Source organism: Fulmarus glacialis, unplaced genomic scaffold (assembly GCF_000690835.1).
Source record: "Fulmarus glacialis isolate BGI_N327 unplaced genomic scaffold, ASM69083v1 scaffold3675, whole genome shotgun sequence".
Classification (NCBI taxonomy): domain Eukaryota; kingdom Metazoa; phylum Chordata; class Aves; order Procellariiformes; family Procellariidae; genus Fulmarus; species Fulmarus glacialis.
Genome location: NW_009212201.1, coordinates 18,334 through 43,386, shown reverse-complemented (window position 1 = coordinate 43,386; position 25,053 = coordinate 18,334). Strand labels below are relative to the sequence as shown.

The window sequence follows — 25,053 nt, the reverse complement described above, 5'->3', positions numbered from 1 at the left end:
TCCAGCTGCCCTCCCAGTAGGACCAGCATGAGTGTTTGTGGGGCTGAGCTGCACCCACAGCTTTGCAAGCAGGTCTCAGCACAGCTGGGGGATGGCACATGGGGTTGTGCTGCCAGAAATGCCGCCTGGATTGTCCTACCATGGCCTGGTGTGCAGAAGCTGGCCAGCTTCAGCTGCCCGAGCATCCTCTCACTCCTGAGCACCCAAAGCAGGGGCTGCTACCCTGATACCATTGTCTGCTTTATCCGGCTAAACTGGATAAAGTTTGATCCGTCAATGCCGTTGGATCAATGATGAATACCGCCTGTACGTGCCAGTTTTGCCTTACATTGCTGTGCCATCCTGGCTAGAACGACTCCTGGTCACTGCATAGAGACGTGGGTTGCAGCTGAGCTGTAATTCAAGCTGTCAAATTCCCTCTGCATTATCATCACGGCAGTTTCACCCCATTTTGCAGCTGGCCGGCACACCATAAGCTTGAAGTATCACTTAACTCATGCTATAGATTTTTGGGATGTGGATGGGGAGGAAGCAGGGAGCCGTAAGAGCTCTGCCTCCAGCCAACAGTCTCCAGTGGAGATGAGCTGATGAAGGGCAGGGGCCTCCTCAGATTTGGTGTGATCAAATCAAAATGTTTCTCTGCAGAGGAGCGATTCAGCAGAAGTCTTTTATTATTGCTGTTTCTTAGCATTTTTCATCTGCCAAGAAGTAGCCTCTTCCTTGGCAGTACTTCTGGAGTTAAATTTGTGTGCTGCTGAGCACTCTATTGCAACCGAGAAGTTCTGCTGTTGATTTTTCTTACGCTTCCTGTAGATTATACCTGTAATGTAATTAACATGCATAACTTGTTCTCAAAGGGAAAAAATGCAATCACAGAGCATACCCTTAGTCATCCCAACTTCTCTGTTATCTGGTTAAAGCGTAGAAGCCAAAACCTGCTACTTAATTCCCTTTCAGCAGGCAGAGCTGACCCAATGCAAGAACTGCACAGCCAAGGAAAACTGAACAGGAAACAATTTCTCTTTGGTATTAACCAGCAGAACCGAGCTGGCCATCGCAGGTGTGATCTGGCTTTGCGCTGACTGGCAAAACTCACCTGGCACGGTGACCTGCAGCGTAGCAGGAGCAGGAGGCCACGTCTTTTTTGCTAGATCCATCAGGCAGGAGCCATGATCCCAGCTGCGAAGGCTGCCGACGGCGCCTGTCTGGTTGAACAGCGCGGAGCGACGTACGCCTTCAAACTGTGAAGCCGAGCTCGGAGGTGGAAAAGCAGCCTGGGGAGCTGGTTCACGATGTGGCTGTATTTTAATTACACTTTTTGGGCAAATCCCATTGCTTTCAGTAGGCTCACTTAACCCTCAAGAAGTTAAAAAAACTGCAGCACCGCAGCTTCTCACGCCTTTCAGCAAAAACACGGGCTCCGCTGAGTGCACAAAGAAACCCAGAAAGCAAAGCAGGAATAATTACGTGAAACGAAACCTTTTGATATTTTCTTCCACCCTTGTCCTTGTATCGCAGGTGTGTGGGAAAAGGTAGATAATTAAGCTAGAACTTAAGCTAGAACTTTTTGGGGTGGTTTAAAATAACTCTTCTAAAATTATACACTGTTTTGATCCTTCTCTTAAGGTGCTGGAACAAGAGGTTGTTGCAACGGGTACATTGATATAAAATCCAACGGTAATGTGGAATTTGAGTGCAGTCATTTCCCTTGAGCCCTAGAAATGTGAATTCAGTCTCCTGAAACTTGCCAAAAAAGCAATTTATTGTGTGGTGCTTTATTCTTTTGTCTTTATGAAGAATTGAAACAATTTCACTTGACTGTAGTTTACTCGCTACAGCTAAAAAACTGCCTGTGAATGAATGATTCTGGGTAAATTTCCCAGATTTTGAAAGTCTTCCTGCAGCTTAGCCTTTCCAGCTAGGGCTGATTCTACTCCCAGTCTTTTTATTTTTATGAATACAAATGTGAACATCCTCTTGGTACCCTCTCTGAAACTGCTTCTTTCTTTGTGTATGTGAAGAGTTGTTTAGTAGAGTCAAGCCATGATATCAGGAAACCAGCTTGTACAACTCAAGGAAGATAAATGCCACCCCGTTTTAATAATACAACGATCGTGAAAATTGTTTTTCTGCAGCTGAAGTAAAAATTAAATCGTTTGGATTTTGACCAGAAGCAAGAACAAATATGTTCTTCCTTCTGTCTTTCCTATGTCTGTTTTTCTTCTGTTCCTTTTCCCATACCTTTTTTTTGTAGATTCAAATACTAACAAGCTACTCAAAACACAGCAGGGATTCAATACATCCTGCGTATCCTGAGAAGATGCACAAAATATGCTGGGTTCTGGAGCGAAGCTGGAGTCTTGGAGTCTGCGTGGAAGCCATGCTTTACTTGCAAACTCGTTGGAGATGAGAGTAGCTCTGTCTACTCACGGCTTGTACACAACTGTTACACCATTGTGTGCCCAGTGTCATCTCTTCCTATTAAAAGCTTGGCTTGCTCTGCGGTCATCAGGGGAGGAGGTATTGATCCAACTTGTGACGTTCTCCCTTGCTTTATTTCCAAGTACCTCTTGGGTTCGGAGCGTGTTTGAGCTGTGCCTCTTCCACGTCCAAGGGCAGGGGTAGCGCCTTGCTCTGCCTCTCCTCCCTCTCGGCAGCGGCTCTGCACCCTTCTCGCCCACTGATGGGCTTAAGCGGAAAGTCCTGCCATGGCTGCTCCTGCTGGGCAGTGACGCTGGAGCATTTAGCGTTTGCTAGAAGGGAGATGATTCATTGCCCAACCGAAGCAGGAAAAAGATGTTGTGAAAAGCTGGCAGCGGAGAGCCGAGTGCCTGGCAGCAGTTGGAGCAAACAGAGCAGGAGGATGTTCGGGGAGAACGAGAGTAAGAGGAGCTCATAATGACACTGAAAAAGGGCTGCTGAGATGCCATCTGGAATAGGGTGAGCAGTTACGGAGGAGATATCTAGAATAAATGGGGCTGGGAGCAGAGAAAGCCAGCACAACGGCCAGTCAAGGTTTGAGGAGGTGGCTACTGCGGCAGCCCTCTCTGCTGCTTTCCATGCTGGGCTTTGGGCAAGGGAGAGGAGCAGTTGGGACTGGTTCTTGCTAAGCGATGCTCTGCTGAGTGCGCCTTCTCCCAGAGGAGCCAAAGCCAACGGTGATCCAGCTGCTTCCCAGGCAGCATCACGGGAAGCAGGCAGGAGGCGGTGGGTGGCTGCCAGATGCTCTGGACAGGTCCAGTTACTCTTCACCCTCTTCAGATAAGTGAGGGAGAACTAAAGGTAAATCGTGGGCTCTGAAACCAGAGCATCAAAGCTCAGGAGAGCAAGAAAATTATCCAGAAGCTTTACAGTCATAAGGTGGGCTGAAAACACTCGTGATTCCCAAGCAGGTTGGTCATCTCTGTGATCTCCATCAGTGGTGGGAAGGGAGCTGCCACAGTGCTTACCCATCCTCTGACTGCAGTCGCCACTGAGGCACAGCAGTGCTCCAGCCCCACTTCTGTACGTTGATGGTTTTTTCTGTGTGTCTTGCATCAGCTTACTATTTTTAATTTGTTTTCCTGATCTGATGCCAATTCAAGGTTTGTAAAGCCTTGGAGCCCGTGGCGGACCCCGCACCACCACCCCCTTTTCTACCTGCAACGCAGCTGCAAGTGAGTTGGTGCTGGAGTCAGAAATTGCATTTTCTGCTCATCTTCCTTTGCATCTCAACTGCTGGGTGTTTTCTTATAACAAACAAGAGAAAATATTCTCAATAACCCAAAATCTCTGTCCTTCCCCAAACTCCTCCAGTTACAGTTACGGTTGAAGGTGAAGGGCTGTACTGAAAAGCTTTTGCAGTCCTTCTTTGAAATAAGACATCTCTGAAATGTTTGCAATCAAGTATTTGAAAGACCTTTACTCTAACTTTATTCCAAGTAACAAGCCTATCTTGACTATTCTCCCCTTTTTCTTTTTTTGAAGCAGATTATTCAGAAACCTGAAGTCAGAACGAGACTTTGTAATTCCAGCTCATAGAGGTAACCCGTTAACCAACTTATTCAGGTAGATTTAAACCCAATATCACGGGGCGTGTTTTAAGAATTTAAAAGATGAGATCTTGGCCCAGTCGACGCTGATAGCAACGCTTCTGTTTCAGCCAGCATTTTATTCCAATTTGAAAATTAAGAGAAGGGTAGATCCTCATTAGTGTAATCAGCTTAAATGGGTTGACTACTCTAAAGCAATTTGTTTAATTTGTTTGGAACATGTTTAATTTTAGCTATAGATGTTCAGCTCTCGCACAGTTGCTATTTATGCTGTTTATTGTGTAATTTTGTGTTCTGTGATTTGTAAAAATAAACTTTCTGCTCTGAATGAGAATTTTGTGACAATCTATGTCCCATTCATCAGTGCTGCTTTAATCGCACAGAACTTTTTGTGCACTAACGCTGCGGTCGTGTCTCTGCATCCATTTCTATGAAGAATAGTTCTTGCTGCTCGCGTGGAGTGTGTTTTTGCATCAAGCATCAGCTGTTCGTTTGACGTTGGATTGCTCCCCCCCTCCCTCTGTCTTTGAGCATCTAATTTGGGGTTCCTCAGGAGTGTCTCCCCTCTGCAACAGAGCTCAGCTTTGAAGCCTACATGAAGAGAAGTTATGAAATTCTTCTGTAATTCTTCTTCTTGAAATTGAAGACGTCAGCTTCTCTTTGTTTGGCCACACCACATCTAAGGGCAGTGGAAACCAATTTCCCATGGGAGCAAAAAAAGTTGGTGATTCAGAAGCTACCAGTATCGTTCGCTTTTCACAAGTTTTGGTTGTCTCCTGGTGACTGTATGGGGACTTGGCTTTTGCACCTCCACTGATGTAGGTGCCACGTGTAGCTTCCTGCAGTTGCTACCTCATCTTTTCTTGGGTGTATTTTGGGCTGCTTGCTGTTGCATGAGGTTTATTCATAGCCTCTTATGATGTTCGTATACAGAGCATCAGTACGTATTCTCTGCCACACCAGATGGTTTCCGCTTTCCATGCCTTCCACGTGGGGCAGATGCTGCAAAATCAGATTTCCCTTGGGCATAACCTTTGATTGGCATCTCTCTGCCAGTCACCATTTCATAACTGGTCCTGGAAATGGCTTTGGACTGTCTGTATGACTTGTACGTTCGATGCCTGGACTAACGTGGCTTGTTGGGAGTATGCGGATGTCTGACGAGTTACTGGGGCCGTTAGTCATGCTGTAAAGCATGTGGCAGCAAGACAGCACTACTTGAAACAGCCAGGATGCTTGATCTTGCAATGGAAATTTGCTGAAAGGTGTAGTTCCCTGGTGTTAATCCAGCTCAAATGAAGCTCTCTCCAAGAGCAGTGGTCCTGCTGTTTGTTACCGTTCCCGTTCTTGCATTCAAGCTCAAGCAAACACCAAGCTTTTTTTGGGTTGACTTATTGCTCAGCTACGTGAGCACGGGGCGGGGTGGGACAGGTGAGGGGGGAGTGAGGATGGGACGGTCCCTTTCGGTGGCAGCCTGCAGAAGCAGTGAGAGTTTTAGCATCTCGGGAAAGCCGAGGCCAGAGTCGTGCGGCTGCTCAGGAGCGTGGTGGAAGCAAAGTCTGAGTTTTCAGCTTTGATGTCTGCATTTGCTCTCGTTCCAGCCGTGATGCTTTAATCTCCGAAATGCTACGCTAGGTTTTTGCTGTGCTCAGCTTCAATTTTTTCCAGGACATCACACTGCTGAAATAGCAGAATTTGCCTGTGGATTCCAGTGCAGTGATCAGTCTGTGTTTATTGGGGTGATAAACCTTCCACGAGAGCAAGGGTGGAGCAGGGTCTTTTACATGTAGTCAAGCCAAATCACTCAGCAGCAAGACCGAAGCTGTTAAGCAAATTCAGATGATTTCAGCTTGCGGCAGCCTCCACTATAACAGGCTGCTTTTTCTCCAAAGGAGAACCTGCACACGTCGTGCCTGGATTTTCTTCCCTTAATGTGTTGTTCTTGTTTAATACCATGGAGCAATTCCTTGTTTAGGCGAGATTTCATACATTAATTGCGTTAAACTGATCATGGTTTGTATTTCAAGTGTTGAGTTGTACCTTTGAATCCTCAAGATGAGACCTCTGCTCTGCCTGTGGCTTTTCATCCTGCACTCTTTGAATCCAGAACCGCTCATGTAGGACAGACTGCTTCACAGCACCGTGGCTTTGTTTGACCTTTTCAGTCTTCTGCCGACACAATTGCTCACCATTAAAAACCTCAAGTTCGACTGCCCAGACAAAAGATACTTTTACTTCAATCTCTTTTGTTGGCAACGTCCTTCTTAAGTATTTACAAATCTACTGGTGATATTTGTGGAGTTCCTGTGGTTCACCTTGGCAATGGACTCGGTGGCACCAGGACACGTTGCTTTTTGCTGAAACAGAGCCAAGCTACAGCATGAATTATGCAGATGGGCTGTGATTAAATAAAATTTTATGCAGATTCTCTTCAGCTGCCCCTTTTAATTGTTCGTTAGAAGAATGGGTCCAGAGGTGCCTGTATCTCAAGCTTGCAGAGACTCACCCTGAAATATCTAGCCCGATCTGCCTGCTTGGATCCTGCAGGCAACAGGTACCCTTTAATATTTACATCAAGCTTACGACTTCTCTTCCGAGCTTTGCCCCTTCCTAAAAAGATGCTACATGTTGACTTGTGTTTGAGTGGGCTGAGGGTACGTTACCCCGTGTCCCTCTTAACTTTATTTCAGTAACTGGTGTGGAGCTGAGGAGCCCTGGCTTGGGCTGGGAGGCTCTGCAGGGCTTATCAGCGATGCTCCTTCGGGTCCAGGATACGTGAGCAATGCAGCCTGGGTCTGAAAATTAGATATATGTTACAGCATTTTTATTCTAGCAAAGCCAGTAGGGAAGTTCTTGACTGCAGAGCTGGCAGCATTGCTACTGAAAACCCTCAGAGAAAAATCGAACCCTAAAAATATGCCTGAAACTAATAATGTCTTCTGTAGGCTGGCACTTAGGATGCTTTTTTTAATGTTCTTTGCTACGGCTTCACCTTGTAGGAGCTCCCGCCAAGAGCAGAGCCTTCCTGAGGTTTAACGCTGAGAAGTAGCTCTTGGCTCGTAAGGTCTTGAGTGGGTAAAGCTAACTGAAGGAGCTGGGACCCCAGAGAGCACTAAATAGTTGCGTTGCTTCCTTCCCTACATGAACTCCCCATCTTTTGTGTCTTGCTGCAATTTATCTTCCTGGTTCTTATGCCCAGTAGGAATTTAATTTTAATTGCAATACTCTCTCTTTACTAAGTAAGGCTGTAAATGTACTCCTTTCCCCTTGCTCTGGGAATGGGATTCTTCGCCTTCTTTAAGAGCGCTTCTGCAATTTTATTCCCCCTTATACCTTAATTAGCACACTCCTAATTTGAGTGTTTTCCTTCCCGATTTGCACTTTTCAAGACTGTTATCCTGATGTAGAAATTGTGGTAGAAGTACTCACTGTATATATATCTTGAATTTATAATGGTCTCAGTTTTAAACTTTTCATAGAATATTCTGTTATTCTCTTCTATTATTCTTCTATTATTCTCTAAAAAGTAGAGATGATGATCTTGGTATTAGAGGTAATTATGTAGGTAAGTCCCCATCAAATTTTCCTGAAAACTCAATGGCTCACCATGAGTTATTTCAAGAGCTATTGCAATTATTCAAGCCTTCAGCTCTAAGCTGATGGCATTAAATTATCATTTAAGTTGATTTGGGGGTATTTGAAAATGTTTTGGAGCTGCTTGGATCACATCCCATCATTGTTTGGCTTTTTGAATTGCTTCTGCAACAAACCATCCTGTTTTCTTAGAGGACTTTATTGCTTCCTAAAACATGAAGCTCTGTTAGGAGCAGTAGCCTCCCAAGACCACGTTGGGTAAATATTTTACATAGGACGTAAAACTCCGGTTAGACTGGGAATTCCTGCAATACTCTTGTAATATCTCATTAATGCGTCCTGATGACTGATACCTAACATGATTCCCCAAGCATTTGAGTTAACGAGATTAAAACCATCCTACGGTAATCTTTGCCAAGCTGCATTTTGTTCTTTTTGAGTAATATATAGGAGCATAAGTTCTGTAATACTTAAGCTTTAGTAATCTGAGCGCCACATTTATTGTATTGTTGGCAAGTTGATGAGTGCAGTTGGGCAGATTAATGAGGCTTTCCTAAATCTGTAGTAGGATGTAAAGTTGTTACGTTGCTGACGCTCCAGCCTTAGTCTTTCCCTGTTTTACTGCCTTGACCCGTGCTGGGCAAGGCTGCCTGAGCACGCCACGGAGCACAAACATACGCGATTTAATCCTGGTGTCTGACAATTAGTGAGGGTTTTTTGCTACCTTTAATATTGATCTCTTATGTAAATATAGGTGTGTATATGCATTTAAAACATGCTGTAAAATTTATAATCGCTGTCCTTTGAGGTCCCTTGCTATGTACTTTACAGACCTCTCTGCGACTTTGTGAAAACAGACTGTGTATATAGTAGCGCTCTCATATTGAGCCTTTACACTGAATAGCAGGACGTCATACCTTCGTGTATTCAAGCAAAGACGTTGTTTTGACATAAGACAAAACCCCTTATTTCAAAACAAAAACCTTTTCATTGTGTTTTGGAACTGCTTATGAGATGTAGACTGGAAATATTTTTTTTAAAAAAAAGTGTTACGCAGCTTGATACTGATGTCAGGACACCGGGCGCCTGTGCTAGATGCTAATTAGCAAAATTTGCAGTTAGTCCTGCACTGAATTCCACCCTGTATAGGTTGGTCTGATTTTTCTTTTTGACTAAAAGGTAATTCAAGGAATACTGTGCGGCACAGCGAGTGTTCAGACAGCAAGGCTGGGTTTTTTCCCTTCTCTGGTGCCTTTCAGAAAGCTAATCCACACAAAAAGCCACTGTCAGCTGAGTATAAATATTGCATATTCTTGCTGAGAAATCTGTTGCTGAGCTCTTAGGTGGGAAGGGTAGGCTCTGGCTCCTCCCAGTTGGGTGTCGAGAGTTTTGTGTGCGACTTACAGCAAAATGGTTTGCTCATATGCTTAATGACTACGATTGCTTATTTTTACATGGTGATGGGTCAAAATTTAAATCTTTGCTCTTATTTAAAGGAAAACTTTTTTTTTTCCCTTTCTCATGAGTATAATAAGACTAAACTTTGTGTAAGGTTGTGCTGAAAAACGACGACTATGTATTATCTTCGTTGAAAAAGCAGCCCTTTTTTGGACATGCCTCATTTTCTGCAAGGGCTATCATCTTCCTAACTGCTCAGAGGAGTGCCAGCCCACATTTGGGGTTGTAATCTGCCTGGTGTTTAGTGCAACATAGGGAACTCGGTGTCTTGTTCCGTAAGTCCAAGCGTTTAAGCTGCCAAAGCTAGACGCTTTTATGTGGTCGTGTTACTGCTTTGAAATCCGTTTGTCTGTTCAAGGGTGTAGCTGAGCAAAGCCTGCACTGATTTGGCCTTCGGTTCATTCACAGTGCATGCTGAAACTTATTTGCTTGCTGGGCAAGATCAAACAGAAAGGACACTCGAGAGGTAAAAATAAAGGCTCTGCCCAGCAAAAGATTTATATGCAGGAGGAAGGGTATTAACGTTGTCCCGTTGACTGATTTCAATTCTTTTCATATTCTTCCAGCTGAAGGGCTTCCCCAGGTGTATTACTTCGGACCGTGTGGAAAGTACAATGCCATGGTACTAGAGCTGCTTGGTCCTAGCTTGGAAGATTTGTTTGACCTCTGTGATAGGACGTTCACTTTGAAGACGGTATTAATGATAGCCATCCAGCTGGTGAGTAACAGCGGGCAGGGCTCTGCCCGGCAGCCTCCACAGTGCCGACTCGTGTTTATGTCCGTCCTGGGTCAGCTGAAGGATGGGGTTGGTACCGTGCGAGGTTCAGGGGTGTCTGTTGGTTGGAGAGAGAATCTCCTTCCATCGTAGAATCACAGAATAGTTTGGGTTGGAAGGGACCTTCAGAGATCTAGTCCAACCCCCCTGCCATGGGCAGGGACATCTTTCACTAGATCAGATTGCTCAAAGCCCGTCCAACCTGACCTTGAACACTTCCAGTCATGGGGCATCCATAACTTCTCTGGGCAACCTCTTCCAGTGTCTCACCACCCTCATCGTGAAGAATTACTTCCTTATGTCCAACCTAAACCTACCCTCTTTCAGTTTAAAAACATTGCCCCTTGTCCTGTCCCTGCAAAGTCTCTCTCCATCTTTCTTATAACAGAAAGCTTCTCAGGTTTGAGAAAAACTCTTGCTTATGAAGGGAAGGTCAAATTATGCTTATGAGCAAACTTGCTCCTTGCATAGCAGAACCAGTGAAGCTGGATTCCTATGGACTTGCGTCCTCTGTCCCCTACACGCCCCTGCCCCAGTATCTACCCCAGCTCCCTCTCTCTGTTTGGATAACCCCCAGAACATCTCATTTCTTACGCGCTCCCCAGGACACAGGGAGCACAGCACCCTCCCACACTCCTACCAGTTTTACTGGTTTGGTGCTACCAGGCTGCTCATAGACTGAAACCTCTCAGAGCGATGGGAGCTGAGCTCTCCTTAGCCAAAATACCAGCATTCAAGGTCTCTGCCTTAGTCAAATTTGGTCAAAATTGGCCAATGGATTTAAATGACTAACAGTCGGAAAATAATAGATCTATGGGCAGCATCACAGAGCCCCTAATTTGCCTGGAAAGGAAAGGAAACCCAGATGAAAGTGGTAGCTTGGATTTGTGTTTGCATTAAAAGTGGACGACATGAAAACTGAATGTACTAAATGTCGTGAGTGAACTTCCACAAGTCAGTAGGGCCAATCAGTTATCATTTTAGTTTGGCTTTCTGATTTTCAACCTGTGGTCTGCAGATACCCAAGTGGCACAGCAGAGTTGGGACTGTATACTCATGTTAACAGATCTGTGGATAGAAGTGCTGAAGGAAAGAGAAGATGGTAAGGGAGTGAGGAACGCAATTCTTTCTAAATAAACTGAAGTTAGCCACAGCAGAATCTCAAATGGAAAACTGAGGTCACAGATGCAGAAGTTTGAACAGCACCTGCCTGGTATTGGGTTCATGAATTTGTCCTCCTATGGCTGAGCGGTCTAGTTTTGTTGGCTTTGAGTGTTCCTTCATCAGTGGAAGAATAGTATTGTTTTTGATTAAATCAAGTGGCAACAAATGGCAAAGCCTTGGATATAGCTTGTAGGACCTTTTGGTTGTAAAGATGTAAAATGTAAAGATGTAAATTTATTCCCATGTGACTGCTGGGGAAATCAAGATTGTCACAGCAGTGTCCGTCTGCCTTTTGCCAAGCCCGAGGGTTGCAAATTAGCTCTGTACTTGGAGGGTCTTCACTGGCATCATCTGCTGATCTTGTGACTTCAACGAGCCTGCCAACTGTGGTACCAGTTTGAAAAACAGATGCTTAGGGTGATGCAGGGGGACACCAAAAGCGGTCGTAAATGGACAAGTTGACGTTCTCCAAAAGGAGCAGGCAGTGCTGCTCCTTTCTCCATGGGGAGATGTTTTAGGACCTTTCCAGTCTTCTCAGGAAGGTTACATGAGTTACCAGCTTGGAGCGTATGCGTTTAAGGAAACAGATTTAGCATCTTCAGGTGTGCCCCGTCTCCTTCCCTGGGAGGTTTCCTGGGAGAAGGGCTCAGCTGGTCCTCGGAGATGTGTTTTCTGAAGGGGCTGGCACTTACTGCTCAGCTGGAATGAAAACCCTTCGCTCCAGCCACAAGGCTGTGGGGGAAATTGTCTTGGATTTATCTTAGTTCCTATAGTAAATCATTGCAGTCACTGTGTCATGCTCCAGAGTCAGAGACACATCAGAGAAAGAAAGTTGAACTGTCAAATTCAGTGGGTTCACCTCCATAAATTATGTTTTGTTCTTGCTTTTGACCAGCCAAGCCTGCTTAAGCTGCTGTTATTCTAACCACAGGCATGAGGAGAAATAAGACTTCACTGCCAGAATCCAGTGTGTTGCACGAGCAGTTTCTCTCCTCTGATGCTTGACATGCCTGTTAACGAAGCCTAATATCCAGGGAGTCTTCCAAAAATGTGAATGGCCTGGGGGAGCCAGGCCACAGCAGGGAGGACCACCCTGCCCTGATGTAGGGAGTGAGGGGCAACTCAGCATGTTGCAGAAAACTGCTGGTTTGGTTCAGTTCTCACCAAAATATCATCAAATTATTGAGGTTTTTTAGCCCAGGAAGACCACCCAAAGGTAAAGCAATGCTATTCATCTGGGAGGCCCCTCTACAGCGTGGGGCTTGGGGACCTCCCAGGAGATTACCCCGATGCTGGGAGTCACCTTTGCGTTGCCTCTCCTGCATTGGGCTTGATCCCCTCTGGAGAGGGAGGAAGGAGAGGTCTGCCGTGGATGTTTTTGTGCATGTTGGGAGCAGCAACACTGGCAGCAGGGGTGCCCTGAGCTAGTGGGATGTTAAGTGTCCGGGCAGGGCTCTGCCCGGTCTTTCCCCCCCCCCTTGATTAGGCTCAGCCCGATCTTTCCCCCCCGCAGGCTCAGCCCGACAGCAGCCAGCTGCTGCTTTCAAGGTCCCATTTAGCTGCCTTCTCCCCCCTCTCCCTCTTTAAGCCTGACTGCTGCTGCAGCACATCTTCGACACATCTACGTGTGTGCTGCATGCAACAACTAGGCAGGAACTTTGAATGCGGTGTGGTGGCACTTGATCTCCTTTTTTGTGTCCGGTGGTCAATTTTTAACCAGAGTCATCCTCGAAAGATGTTTTTTAATAAGTGTATGTGCTTGGCTGGTCTTACTTAGCTTGACAGGTAGCAGCATCTCAGGGCTGGGGTGGATCTTTTAACTCTACAAATGTTAGAAGAAAGAAGAGCCCTCTAGGAGAAACAAATATATCATCATTGTTTTAAGGAGTGTCGCTTGTGATTATGGGAGAATCTAAGCATGGTTTTACATCAAGAAGACTCTCCTGGTTGAGGGAGGTAGAGACTGGACAAAAATGAGTCTTCAAGAAGGAGAGCCTGTTTTGGAATCTTTTCAGATGAGATGACACAGTAGGAAGGTCTGCCTCGGCAGGGGGATGAGCCACGCAGCCCTCAGGTTTGTCACTAGGCTTGCATGTTCTTCTGGTAAGCGTGCATTGTGTTCAGAGCTGTGGCAGCAGCTTATCAAACGCAGCTTGAGTCGAATCAGAAACGCTCTTGGTCTAATGCACCGTTTCATACCTCTCAGTGAAAACCTGCATTGAAGGAATCCTCTGTCTTCCTTCCCTGGTGGAAGTTTTCCAGCTCTGTTACTGCTGTAACTTTTGCATCTCCGATGCTTCACATTGCTCTGCTAAGAGCATCGGACTGGAACTGCTTCTTTCATCCTCCGCGTGCAGCTAAATAGATCGAGTGGTTGACGTTCCTGAACGAAGCAAAGCTTGGCGATTAAAAACGTGTTCACTAACATGAGTCCCTAAAGCCCATAAATGAGAAGCCATCTTAGGGCTTTGCGGAGCTGACTCGGTGTTTGAGCTAGGGGAGAATGTTTTGTATTCTGGCTTCAATTTTTCACTCTTAGCCAGGTCCGACCTGTGTGATGCTCATTGACAACTCAGTTTTGTCTGGAGTAAATATTATTTTCACCCTTGCTGTAAGTGCGTGCTGTCAGAGACAAGACCTGTTGTGCCAGGCACTGTGCAAATACTTCTGGCTGCGATCTGGACCAAGTCATGGTGAAGTTTTTTACTCGTGACCATCAAAATAGTCTCGCATAAGAGACACCAAAAGAGCCTTTAAACAGGAGGAATTTTTAATCTCTGCTGATGTGATCTATGTTCAAGCATGTGATGTGTGGAAGAAGGGCTCAGATTTATCAGGAGGGCCTGGAGATGGGATTGCCAGCAAGATCAGATCTTCAAGAGTTACCTTTTTGGGGAAAGAGCATTTGTTACACTTGCTTCCTTGACAGGAGAAAGGAAAATAAAAGCCTGGGTTTCTTTGGCATCTCATTAAATGTCATCTCTCAGCCGCAGTGCAGGGGTCCTGCTGCGTGCCAGGGGATGCTCTCCCTCCCAGGGGTTTCTCCAACATCTGAAGTGGAGATTTGTGGCTCTGAAGATGGACTTGGCCGGCTGTGGTCATGGAAATACTGCTTTAATTCACAAGCAGAGTCTCCCATCCACCCCTAGTGTTCCTGTGCCCCATGATAAAATGCCATAGTCTGTTCTTATTACTGTTAAAATAACAGAGCAGATGTTAACACTGCTTTGCAGTCACTGTTTTTCCAGTGTAAAAGCAATTCCAATGGTTAGTCCCAGCCCCTTGCAGTGTTTTCTCTGTCTGTAAACGAATTAATGCTCAGACGTTAGAGCCTGTAGTTCAAACACAAAAGGAGTGGGCACTATGTCTCTGCATCCAGCACATGTTTGGAGTGGGAAATCCACTGCTCCTCTTCTTCAGCTCTGCGATGGGTCTGAGTCAGGCCGAGGTTGTGCTGCACCGGTGCTGCTCGTTTCTTCTCGGGCAGCAAGCCTGGAAGGGCAATGCAGTGCAGATAGTCACCGGCTCCCCATCGCTAGCAGCCACAAGCAGGGTGAGTGTCTTGTCAGGGTGAATAAAGCATGGAGGCTACCCTGGGAAACATCTTTCTGACTTGGAGAGCATCTTTCAGCCGTTGCTGGCTGTGCGCAGCTCTCTGGCAGCACATCATGAAGCATCCAGGCAGGTGGAAGTAAAGAAAAAGGAAAATGAAGGGCCCAACAGCTTCTGTGTGCGTGTGGTGGAAGCAAAAAAAGCAGGTAAATAAGTATCTTGAAGTGCTGCTGGAGTGTATCGGTTCATCTGACATTTCAGCTGTCCAAGTTGTTGTCCTGGCCAATGGGACTTACTGTGAGGTTTAAAGGAACCAAAAAAATACGCTTTTTTCAGGTTGTGTAATTGCTGTTGGCCATTTCAAAAACTGAGCTTCTCTGGTAGCAGAGACAAATCAAATGAGCCAGTCAAGCTCTGTTTGAAAGCTTGTTATGGATGGAGAGGTGAGGAAACGCTTTGTTCCAGTTTTAAGGGTTGCAGCTTAATTTGAATTGCCTCCCCACATACCTTTTTGTCTTCCAACCTGCTGCTGTGTCCTGTATGTGATTCAAAGCGTGAAGAATGGCTGAAGTGCAGAGCATCTGCTCTGTTCTGCATCATCCTATAATTGATTAGAAATAATGGCTGTTAGCCGTGAAACCCATTTTCTCAGCTCATTGAAATAAATCACTACTTAGAGGGGAGGGGAACGGCAACACGTGCTGTTACCTTCTTTGAAGAGCCTTTGAACAAGTCACATTTTTTAAGACTGATTCACCTGCAGTCAATTTTTTCCTGTCTCCTGCCCTCCCTGTGCAGTGTTTTTTATTTTATAAGGAGTGCTGCCCCCTCCTGCCTGTTACTTCTTTCAGAGTGGTGGAAATGCAGCAGGTTTTCCTTGAAAATAAGGCATCTAATAAACCTCTGGGAGCAGGATGGAGTGATGACATGTACATGGAGCTTTCAGCCAGGTGTGGATCCAAGATCTGTAAAGAAAAAGAGAGATCTGGGTTTGCCAGCTGAGGATGTGTCTGGATTCGGAGCGATAAACCGAAGAGCAGTCGGGGTCTATCAACCCAATGGCCCTGGTGGTTGAGGCAGGCGGGTCGGCTGGAAGGACCGACGTGGGGTTAGTGCTCCCTGGGCAGCTGCTTAGCTGGGGGATCAGCTGGTGATCCAGCCTGCCCCGTGCAGGAGGTGCGGAGCTGTCCTGCCGGTATTGACCCAGTGCAGAACTGCTCGGGAACCAGTGACTCCCCACTGGGAGCTCCCTGGGGGGTGACCAGCTGGTGGCTCTCACCTTAAATGTTCACCAAATCTGATAGCGTCACGCCATGAGGTCCATCCACTGCAACAGTGTGGCAGTGACCCCTGCGGACTGACACTCGTTAGTGCAAAATCTGGAGTGTGCGAGAGCTTTGCAGTGGTTTTGTGGCGTCGCAAGCCTGCGTGCAGACGGGTAGATGGCCTTTCCAAAGAAGCATCTTGCTTAACAAAGCCACCGTGTGTGCAGGGCAGCCATGGACCAAGACAGCCGTAAGTGGGAATTCACATGTTTTAATTTAAAACCTAAAAAAAAAATTAAAAGGTAACAAATTAAATTAAATTGTGAATTATTTCCAGTTGGAATCATTTATTAAGTTTAAGAACCCAAAGGAGAACTGCTTACTGACCTATTCAAACTTCATCTGCAATATATTTAGTTTCAAAAGCAATATTAATGATGAGCATCTGAATAAGGTGCATCGTTAGAGGGGAGACGGCCCTCCATCACCTTGGAAGTGGGATTCCTGCCCTTTTACCTTCCCCTCTCAGTCATGCCGCCAGAACAAAGTTAGTCAAAAGCTGAAAAATATTCCAGCTATTTCTGGTTGATAACTGATGAGATTATTTAGTCAGCGCTGAGGATCGTAAGGCTTCCGCCTGCCCAGAAATCCCCCATCCCCCCTCCATGAAGAATCTGGCATGTCTAAGACAACATATGGGTCGAGGGAGGAAGGTGGTAAGACACAGAGCAACAAGGGAAGGCTGTGGGCAAGGGAAGAGCTCCTGGTAACCGGTTTAGTATGTTTAAAATCAATACAAAAAGGCTGCTGCAATTCCCCGTGGCATCCTTCCAAGAGCTGTGTCCCGTTGGTAACGTTTCAGAAACAGACGTTGCAGTTTCAGTTGGGATAAAGTCAGGGAGCACAGTACAGTGAGAAAGGAGGGGATGACAAATTCCTCTTCCAACTCTGCATCGGAGGATGCGACCCAGCTCTGATCGTAACTTCTGCCTCTGTTCGCTCCATCTGTTGTTGCGTTTCTCGTAGAGTAGCTGAAATCCGAGGTAGCACCAAGCAGAGGCTTGGTGATGGGCTAAGAAAACCTTGCTGCCTCGTTAGCCAGGAGAGCACGGTAGCTGGTCTGCTCGCAAATAACTTTTGCCTCGTCGTTTTGCAGATATCTCGAATGGAGTACGTGCATTCGAAGAACCTCATCTACCGAGATGTCAAGCCAGAAAACTTCCTTATTGGCCGGCAAGGCAATAAGAAAGAGCACGTCATTCACATCATAGACTTTGGATTGGCAAAAGAGTACATTGACCCGGAAACCAAAAAACACATACCTTACAGGGAACACAAGAGCTTAACTGGAACGGCGAGATACATGTCCATCAACACTCATCTTGGCAAAGGTCTGTGTGGTTGGTGGGAGTTTGCCGTGCCGAGTCTTGTAGACCTCCGATGGTAGCTTGGCTTACGGCTCTCGTGCCCTTCGAGCTATTTGTAAACCTCTCAATGCCGTGATGCTGTTTACAGCTGTGAGGCTTCCCCGCCCCCCCCCGGCTTTTGAGGACTTGAAACAGCTGAAATGTTGGAAGCCTCATAATTATAGTTTTTATTAGGAACTAAATAACTGGTAGCAACCCTGCACTGATAAAAGGCAAGCAGGCAGGTAGTAATTGCTGTACTAAATGGTGACCAAATAGATTTTTATAGTACAGCTCTGTACCGGTACCTTCCAGTTTCAGGTGTTAGAGTTGAATGTTCCCTTAGCTAATAATTGGTTGGAGAAAATTAATGATTTAAAAAATTTTAAAGCTGGCTTTCATCTCCTCTCCTCACTGCCTTCTTTCATACCAGAAGATTACATTTCAGTGAAAGGCAAAAAAACTTATTAAATGTTTATATTCACTTAAACTCATAAGAGCAGTAAGATAATGGAATATTCTTTGAGTTGCCTCCCAGCTATGAGATCAAGGTGTCGCTGGCTTTCGTGTCTCCTGGAGAGCTCGCTCTCTTTGGGGAGTAAGGAGGGATGGGCCCAGCTTCTAATTTTGGAAAACCTGGTGAATAGTCAGGAAGGGATGGAGGAATGAGAAGCCACGGTGGGAACACACGCTGGAACTGCTGGTGCCGGGGATGTGCTCTGCAGGTGGATGTGAAAAGAAGATCTGCTTGTGTTTGAAGTACACCACGTGCTTTCTTTCAGACCCATTTCCCCGCAGGTTTTGCAGCTCATGCTGTGGCTCGTGCAGGGGAAGTGTCAGTTCTGGGCGGGTGTATTTGAGGAGGGGAAGGTTGCCTACCAGCTGCGCGGGGGCCTGTCTCTGCCCAGAGGGGTTTCGTGGGGTTGATGGTGAGGCCAGCCCAGGTGGAGTTGGACCGAGCAAAATAAAGCAAGCAAAAAAAATTGATGGCAATTTTTCTGAAAGGTGAGTGCACTCAACCATCTTCCCGAGAAGTTCATCTGCATCATTGCACTAAATTACCCAGTACATTCTCTTTTTTTTTCCTTTTTACAGCTGTATCAGGGTAACCTGCAGGAACTGTCATCTTGGTTCCCTTCTGCTGAGTGTTCTCACCCCCAGCATCTTTTGAGGGTTAAATTTGCTGCTGCTTTTGAAGGAGAGTCATGCTGTGCAAAGCGCTGCCTTTTTTTCCTCTTGCAGATAATGCAGCATCAGGGACAGCTCACACACAGTTTGTCGTGGCGTGTGGGCTGCATGACTAGATCTGCTCCGGATTGTGGCTATGGAGCACGTTACTTGCTTGCAGGTGGAGATTCGGAGGAGGGGAGATTGCATCAAATTGGTCTGCGTGCTCAGTGAACCCAAGACTGCGTGATGCAGCCCAGCACAGCGGCAGTCCTGTGCTGTTGTGCTCCAGATTTGGTGTTCTGTCTTGTATTCTCCCTTGGGTTTTTTGATACGTTTTGGTATATTATTTTAAGGATGCTTTTTCCTTTGGCTTGAGGCCCCTTTTTTCCCCCCTCAGTTATAGTCATAACATCTGCATGGCAACAGCAGCAAGTATTTCACAAGGAAAAGCAGTGCTAGAAGGAGCTGTTTTTGATCTGCTCTGATGTGATGAGCTGCAGAAGCGACTGGGAAAGGGTTGGCGCTGTGCAACATGGTAGTTCCCTGCAGCTGGTTGCAAGCGTCCCCTGCCTGTTCCTGTGTAGTTCAGAGGAAATAACATAATCCAGCACCACATCGCAGTTGCACCATCGGCACTGGCAGTCCAGAGAAGAACTGGGAACTGCTTTATTACTGTGCGATTAATACTTCCACCTCTTATGCATTCTGTGTAAGGCTGGGCAGCAGGTCTTACAGCTCCTGTGTTATCTCATGCCTTATAGCTGATCTTTTCTTTACGTATTTTATGTTTTTTTGTAACAGGTTCTAGGTATTTTTGCTCAAGGTCTGAGCTACAGGCAGCAAGTGAACTTCCCTGGGATAACTTTACATCAGAAATACGTATGGCTACTGATCAGATCTCAGATCCGTTTCCGCAGCTGCAGCATTAATTTGTCATCTCTTCTGTTCTAGAGCAAAGTCGTCGAGACGACTTGGAAGCCCTCGGCCATATGTTTATGTATTTCCTCCGAGGCAGCCTGCCCTGGCAAGGATTGAAGGTAGGTTTGAGCTTTAGGTTTTACCCTTTGAAACTTTGTCTGGTCTCTGCCCAAATGAGAATCTGATGGGGAAAACATTTGCAAAATCCAGCCAGAAACACTGTCCTCTCCTTTGTGTCCTTGAAGTCTAACGACAAGGTGTTAGCTTTACCTACAGGAAAGATTTTAAGACAGAAATATGTTACCTGTCACTTCAAGTTACCATTAGCTTAGCTGAATTGGTACAACTCTGGAGAGAAGATTCAGCAGAGGCAGGTGAGCAGCTGGGACAGGGACGGCAATGAGAAGGCCGTTGAGCTCTTGGAGCAGCTTTGCTGTAACATGAAGCTGCCCTGAGCTGGAGTGCGACTGGAACAGAGTGGTTGTTTATGAAATTCCAGTCACGGCACACAGTCCCCCAGCTGCATCTGTGAAACGTGTTTATAACGGGAGCAGTTTGATGGTTTTAGACATGCAGATGGACTTCAGCTTGAAAAACTGGTTTTCTGGCAAAAGTATTGAGCTTGGCTTCCCTCCAGAGACACTGGACACTCAGTGCTTAGAAGTTTATGAAATGTCATGTACAATGTGGAGGGCTGCAAGCATCTGAGTTATGGCAACTGCAGCAAACATCCGTCAGCTGAATTAGCTAGTAGTAAGTCATTTGCTGGCTCTGAAGCTGTTGGTAGTTGCATCTTCACTTCTCCATCACTTTTCCGATGTTTAAGCTACTGTGTTCAACTTTGGAATTGCAGTGAGTGAAGGGATCAAATTTGATCAGGGTAGGAGAAGGTTTATTAATGAAGACAATAACTCCTGTTAGACCTGTTAGTACTGTTGGAAAAAGGAGACAAGCTTTTGGGCTCGCAAGCTGCTCAGCAGAGTGCTGCTATGGTCAGTGGCAGTGGCTTGCGTCGTAGACCTTGTTAAGCTGTTTTGTCACCATCTATCCAGACTTAGTCTCAGCTTAGCCTTATCAGACATGCCAGAAATGTTGGCGACAACTCATAAAAGCAAAGAAAAGGTTTTTCAAGCATGCAAGTGATTGTGAAAGAAATCAGAATCTCTCTGACTTTAAGTTCACACCTCTGTAAGTGTGTGTTATTCTATTACGTATTTTGTTTCTGGTTTAGTTGAACGCATCTGCTTTAAATTAATCCTGTAAATTATTCCAAAATAATTCGAGGTTTAGGTAAGATAGAATCATAGAATCATTAAGGTTGGAAAAGACCTCTAAGATCATCAAGTCCAACCGTTAACCCAACACCACCATGCCCACTAAACCATGTCCCTAAGCGCCTCATCTACACGTCTTTTAAATCCCTCCAGGGATGGTGACTCCACCACTTCCCTGGGCAGCCTGTTCCAAGGCCTGACCACTCTTTCAGTAAAGAAGTTTTTCCTAATGTCCAGTCTAAACCTCCCTTGGCGCAACTTGAGGCCATTTCCTCTCGTTCTATCGCTGGTTACTTGGGAGAAGAGACCAACCCCCACCTCGCTACAACCTCCTTTCAGGCAGTTGTAGAGCGCGATGAGGTCTCCCCTCAGCCTCCTCTTCTCCAGGCTAAACAGCCCCAGTTCCCTCAGCCGCTCCTCATAAGATTCTACAAGATTTCCTCAGTTCAGTGCTGAACTTGATAAGAATTAGTTGACTCGTTGAAGTCCTGCATTTCTTTAGCTCCAGAACAAACACAGACTCTTCAGCTTGGTCTAAAATACGGCATCTTCACTCTTCTAGGTTTCCTCAGCTTACACTTTTGGTCTATACTGTCAGTGCTAACGTCTTGAGAGAACATCTTACAATGCTAATTATGCTGCTGCCAGGTCTAATTGGCATAATTTGAAATGGAGGCAATAAAACCCGTTCTTAGGTGCCAACGGGAGCAGAGTTCTCTGCTTCAGAGGGGATTTAGGTGGGAAATCTAACTGAAAATTGTTTCATTTTCTTGATGACCAGATGTGTAATCAGAACTGTCTAAGTGATAGACAGTTTGAGGGTGAAAGGAGAGGCCGTATGGGAGTAGCATGGGATTTGGGAGAAGTGTGACTGATGTAAACTACTTATCTATGTGGTGGCATTCTATTATACACAATAAAACCCAAATTGCCATTGCAATTTATCTACTTTTACAGTTATTTATGAAGGCCTTTTGGTTGCCGATGGCTCTAAGCCTAGGACAGGATACTGATGTGCAATCATAGTATATGCAGCTTTGTTTTCTTGTCCCATGAAAGCTTTCCTATACGGTCCTCAGGACTCGGCTGATAAGAAATTAGCCTTATAAGACACTAACAAGTGTCCTTCCCTACAAGTACTGAAGATGTTTTGAATGTGTCCCTGGATATTCTTTGCCGATAGCACGTAAAATGTATAGTGAGAATTACAATAGGGTAAGACAGTATTCCTACTAGTGTAGTCTAAGATGCAGTTCAGTTACAAGTAACATCTTCTGATACCACCCAGAATTGGTATTAAATACCTTGTTTTTCTTCCCGTACAGCATGTCGTTTATCACATGGTTGAACTCTTTCTCCACAACTGTTTTGTCTTTGTGCGCTACAGGCTGACACCTTAAAAGAGAGGTATCAGAAGATTGGGGACACAAAGAGAAACACTCCGGTTGAAGTTCTCTGTGAGAACTTTCCAGGTAAAGCCCTGATGGCACCATTTGAGTGCAGCTGGATATACCTTGTTAAATACAATGGTTCTGACCTCCTCTGGCAGAAAGTATTTGGATGATGTGTATCCATTATCCTGTTCCTCAAGTTGGCAGACATCTGGAGCTGCCGCTATAAATTAGTGGGGCCTGAGAGCTTGTGGCTGTGGGTTAAAATGAGCGTAACTCTTTTCATCAAGGAGGCTGCACAATGCTCAAGTGCCTCGTGTTCCTGCTTTGCTTCTTGGCTTCCTTCCAAAAGAGGGCCTTGTTATTTTCCCTCTCCCAAGTGACTGTGTTGGATCTACTGAGTTAATTCTTTTCCAAATGGAAGGTTTTACAGGTGTTAAAATTGTAGGTGGCCAGCTTAGAAGATGGGATGATGTGTCTGTCCTTGAATTCCACCTTCTGACAGCAGTTTTAAGGAGAGTATTACTGAAGATGTGCTTCTAGGCAAGCTCAACACCTTTTCTCCAGTTAAACAAAAGTCCACCTTGGAGCTAGGAAAGCAGAGTACAAAGTTAAAGCTCCCCCAGGTACCCCATGGCCTTCACAGAGTGGGGGTTTTTTGGTGTTTTTTGAAATCCTGATACCAGGGAGAGCACCCAGGTCCCCGTGATCGGCCCCATTCCTGTAGGAGCCGTTGTGTCACATGGTTCTTTCCCACTGTGAAGAGCAGCAGCCTGGAAGGGAATCATTGTTCACTCAAATTATGCTAATTCCCCAGTTGTATTTGCATCCAAAATCCACCCAGTTCCAAGCAGAACAGCTTCAGGTTGGCTGTTCTCATCTTTTTCCCCAATACTCCTTCCCCAGAGCTTGGTCACACCTGCAGGTCTGGGCTGAAGGGAGATGAAAGAACTTATTTCTATTCCTTGCTCACCTGAAACCTGTTGGTCCTCCACCTTTCAGAGATATTAGCAGGAAGAGGGGATTACCTTTCTTCTCTGTTTTTTCCTCTTTTACCTCTATGTGACTGCAAGCTGCAAGCCACAGGCAGAGTTAAGTATCGATAAGCAATGCTGTTCTTATTTTTGTTAGCTAAAGGCAAAAACCATGCTGGTGTATCTGCAGTGCACAGATTCGCGCCTCGTACTGAGCTCTGCTCAAATGTCCTACCTCGGCTTAGGCGTGAGCCAAGGGAGAGCTGGGAAGGGGCAGGACATGAGTGACCAGGGCTCAGTTCTCTATGCATGCAAAGTACGACCCAGACGCATGAATGCAATTAATTAGCTTAAAACACACTGTTCTGTGTGCACCAGATAAATTAACGTTGGAGCCTCCCCTTCAAAGTCTCGTTTTGAATATTCAAGGCTCTGACTGATGTAATGATGTCGGGCAGCACAGTGCTCTGGGCAGCCAGATCCTAGTTGTTGCTGGAGCTCAGGGGTGTCACGGGGTGCCCACCAACATCTCCTGCTTTCCTTCCCCGGATGAAATCGCTGTGGCTATTTTAACTGTCTGTATGAGCAGACATACACATGAGCATCCTGTTGGCAGGTTCAGTGAGTTGGCATTTATTGTACAGTGTGTTTTAGTGTTTGTTTTTATAGAAATGTATAGAATAAAACTAGTTGTGGAACTCAGTTTTGAGGTGGATCAGCACCAGGAGGAGAGGTGGGACTTCCATCTTTGCTTGAGAAGTGTTTGAATTGATTTGCATTGTGGACTATTGCTAAAAACCACTGCTTTTATAGGAAAAGCCAGAGGTAGCACCAGCAGCCCAGACAGTTCTCTCACAGCACAATGCTCAATGCTAAAACACAGACCTTGGTTTATAACAAGTCATTCAGAAGATTCAGAACAAAAGCAGACTATTATTAGACTTTGGGCAGAGCAGGAGGGCTCTGGAAAGCTGAGTGAGATTCACCTAGCAATAAAAGACTGTTGACTAGGTCACTGAGGGTGAAGACTTGTTGGATATCCTCAGCTTCTGTCAATCCGCGTGGCTCAGCTGAACTTAGCGGAGCCTGGACAACTCGTGACGCTGGTGAGCTGGCCCTCAGCCCAACTTTAAGCACCAACTTTGAGCCTAGTGCCATGGGCAAGCCTCGTTGGAGTTAATTGAAAAGCATATTTCTAGTGTGTGTGTCAGCTCTGAGAGGGTTGTAAGTGACAGAGCTCATGTGTGAGCAGAACTGATGCTGCTGCTTTTTTCCCCTTTTCCAACAGAGGAGATGGCCACGTACCTCCGTTATGTTCGGCGATTAGACTTCTTTGAGAGACCAGATTACGATTATTTACGAACCATCTTCACAGAGTTGTTTGAAAAGAAAGGCTACACCTTTGACTACGCCTATGACTGGGTCGGCAGGCCAATTGTAAGTTGTCCCTGCAAAATGTAGTGCCTTGTCTTCCAGGTGCTGCTTCCCTACCAGCTGGCTCTTTGTTCTTGATAATCCCAATTAATGCCAGTGAGCTTAGGATCAAATCTTTCACTTCTGTTCTCTAGCTAGTGAGATGTCCTGACGTGTTCAGGGGGTTCTTGCAGTGCCTTGAAGTTTCCCTAAGGGGCGGAAGGCCCCTTCCCACCTCTTTGGGCTTGCCCTGGTGAGGCATTCAAACCTGATTTTCCCACTGGCAATGAACATGACTAGACTTAATTTCCTGTAGTCTAGCGCAGGATTTGAGACCAATATCTGAAGACATCCATCTTGAAGCAAGAGAGCATACTTGCTACCTCAGCGCTGAATGGTGGAAGACCTCTACAATGGTTGAGTTTTCATCGAGACGTACGGGAGATCTAGGCAGGGCACTGATAGATGCTCAATGAATAGTAGCAGCAAACCAGTTCTGAGCTCAAAAGATCTTGGGGCTTACGCTACTCCAGAGGCTGAACCAGCTCTTTACAGCACATGGCAAGGAAATGTGGGAGTAACCAAGCTCTGTTTAGTAGTTCCATGACATCAGATGGACCATAATCATGATCTCGTTGCGTCACTTCTATTGTCAGAAGCCATTTATA

At 45.8% G+C, this 25,053-nt stretch overlaps 1 protein-coding gene across 3 annotated transcripts in view; it reads left to right on the top strand.

Annotated features, from left to right (window-relative positions):
- CSNK1G2 (casein kinase 1, gamma 2) overlaps nt 1-25,053 on the top strand; it is an 87,306-nt gene that overhangs the window by 47,906 nt on the left and 14,347 nt on the right. For all 3 annotated transcript variants that reach the window (XM_009577776.1, XM_009577777.1, XM_009577778.1), the window contains 5 exons: nt 9,650-9,801; nt 16,996-17,230; nt 19,367-19,452; nt 21,995-22,079; nt 24,261-24,409. In XM_009577776.1, the coding sequence (XP_009576071.1) occupies nt 9,650-9,801; nt 16,996-17,230; nt 19,367-19,452; nt 21,995-22,079; nt 24,261-24,409 (707 nt within the window). The remainder of the gene's footprint in view (nt 1-9,649; nt 9,802-16,995; nt 17,231-19,366; nt 19,453-21,994; nt 22,080-24,260; nt 24,410-25,053) is intronic.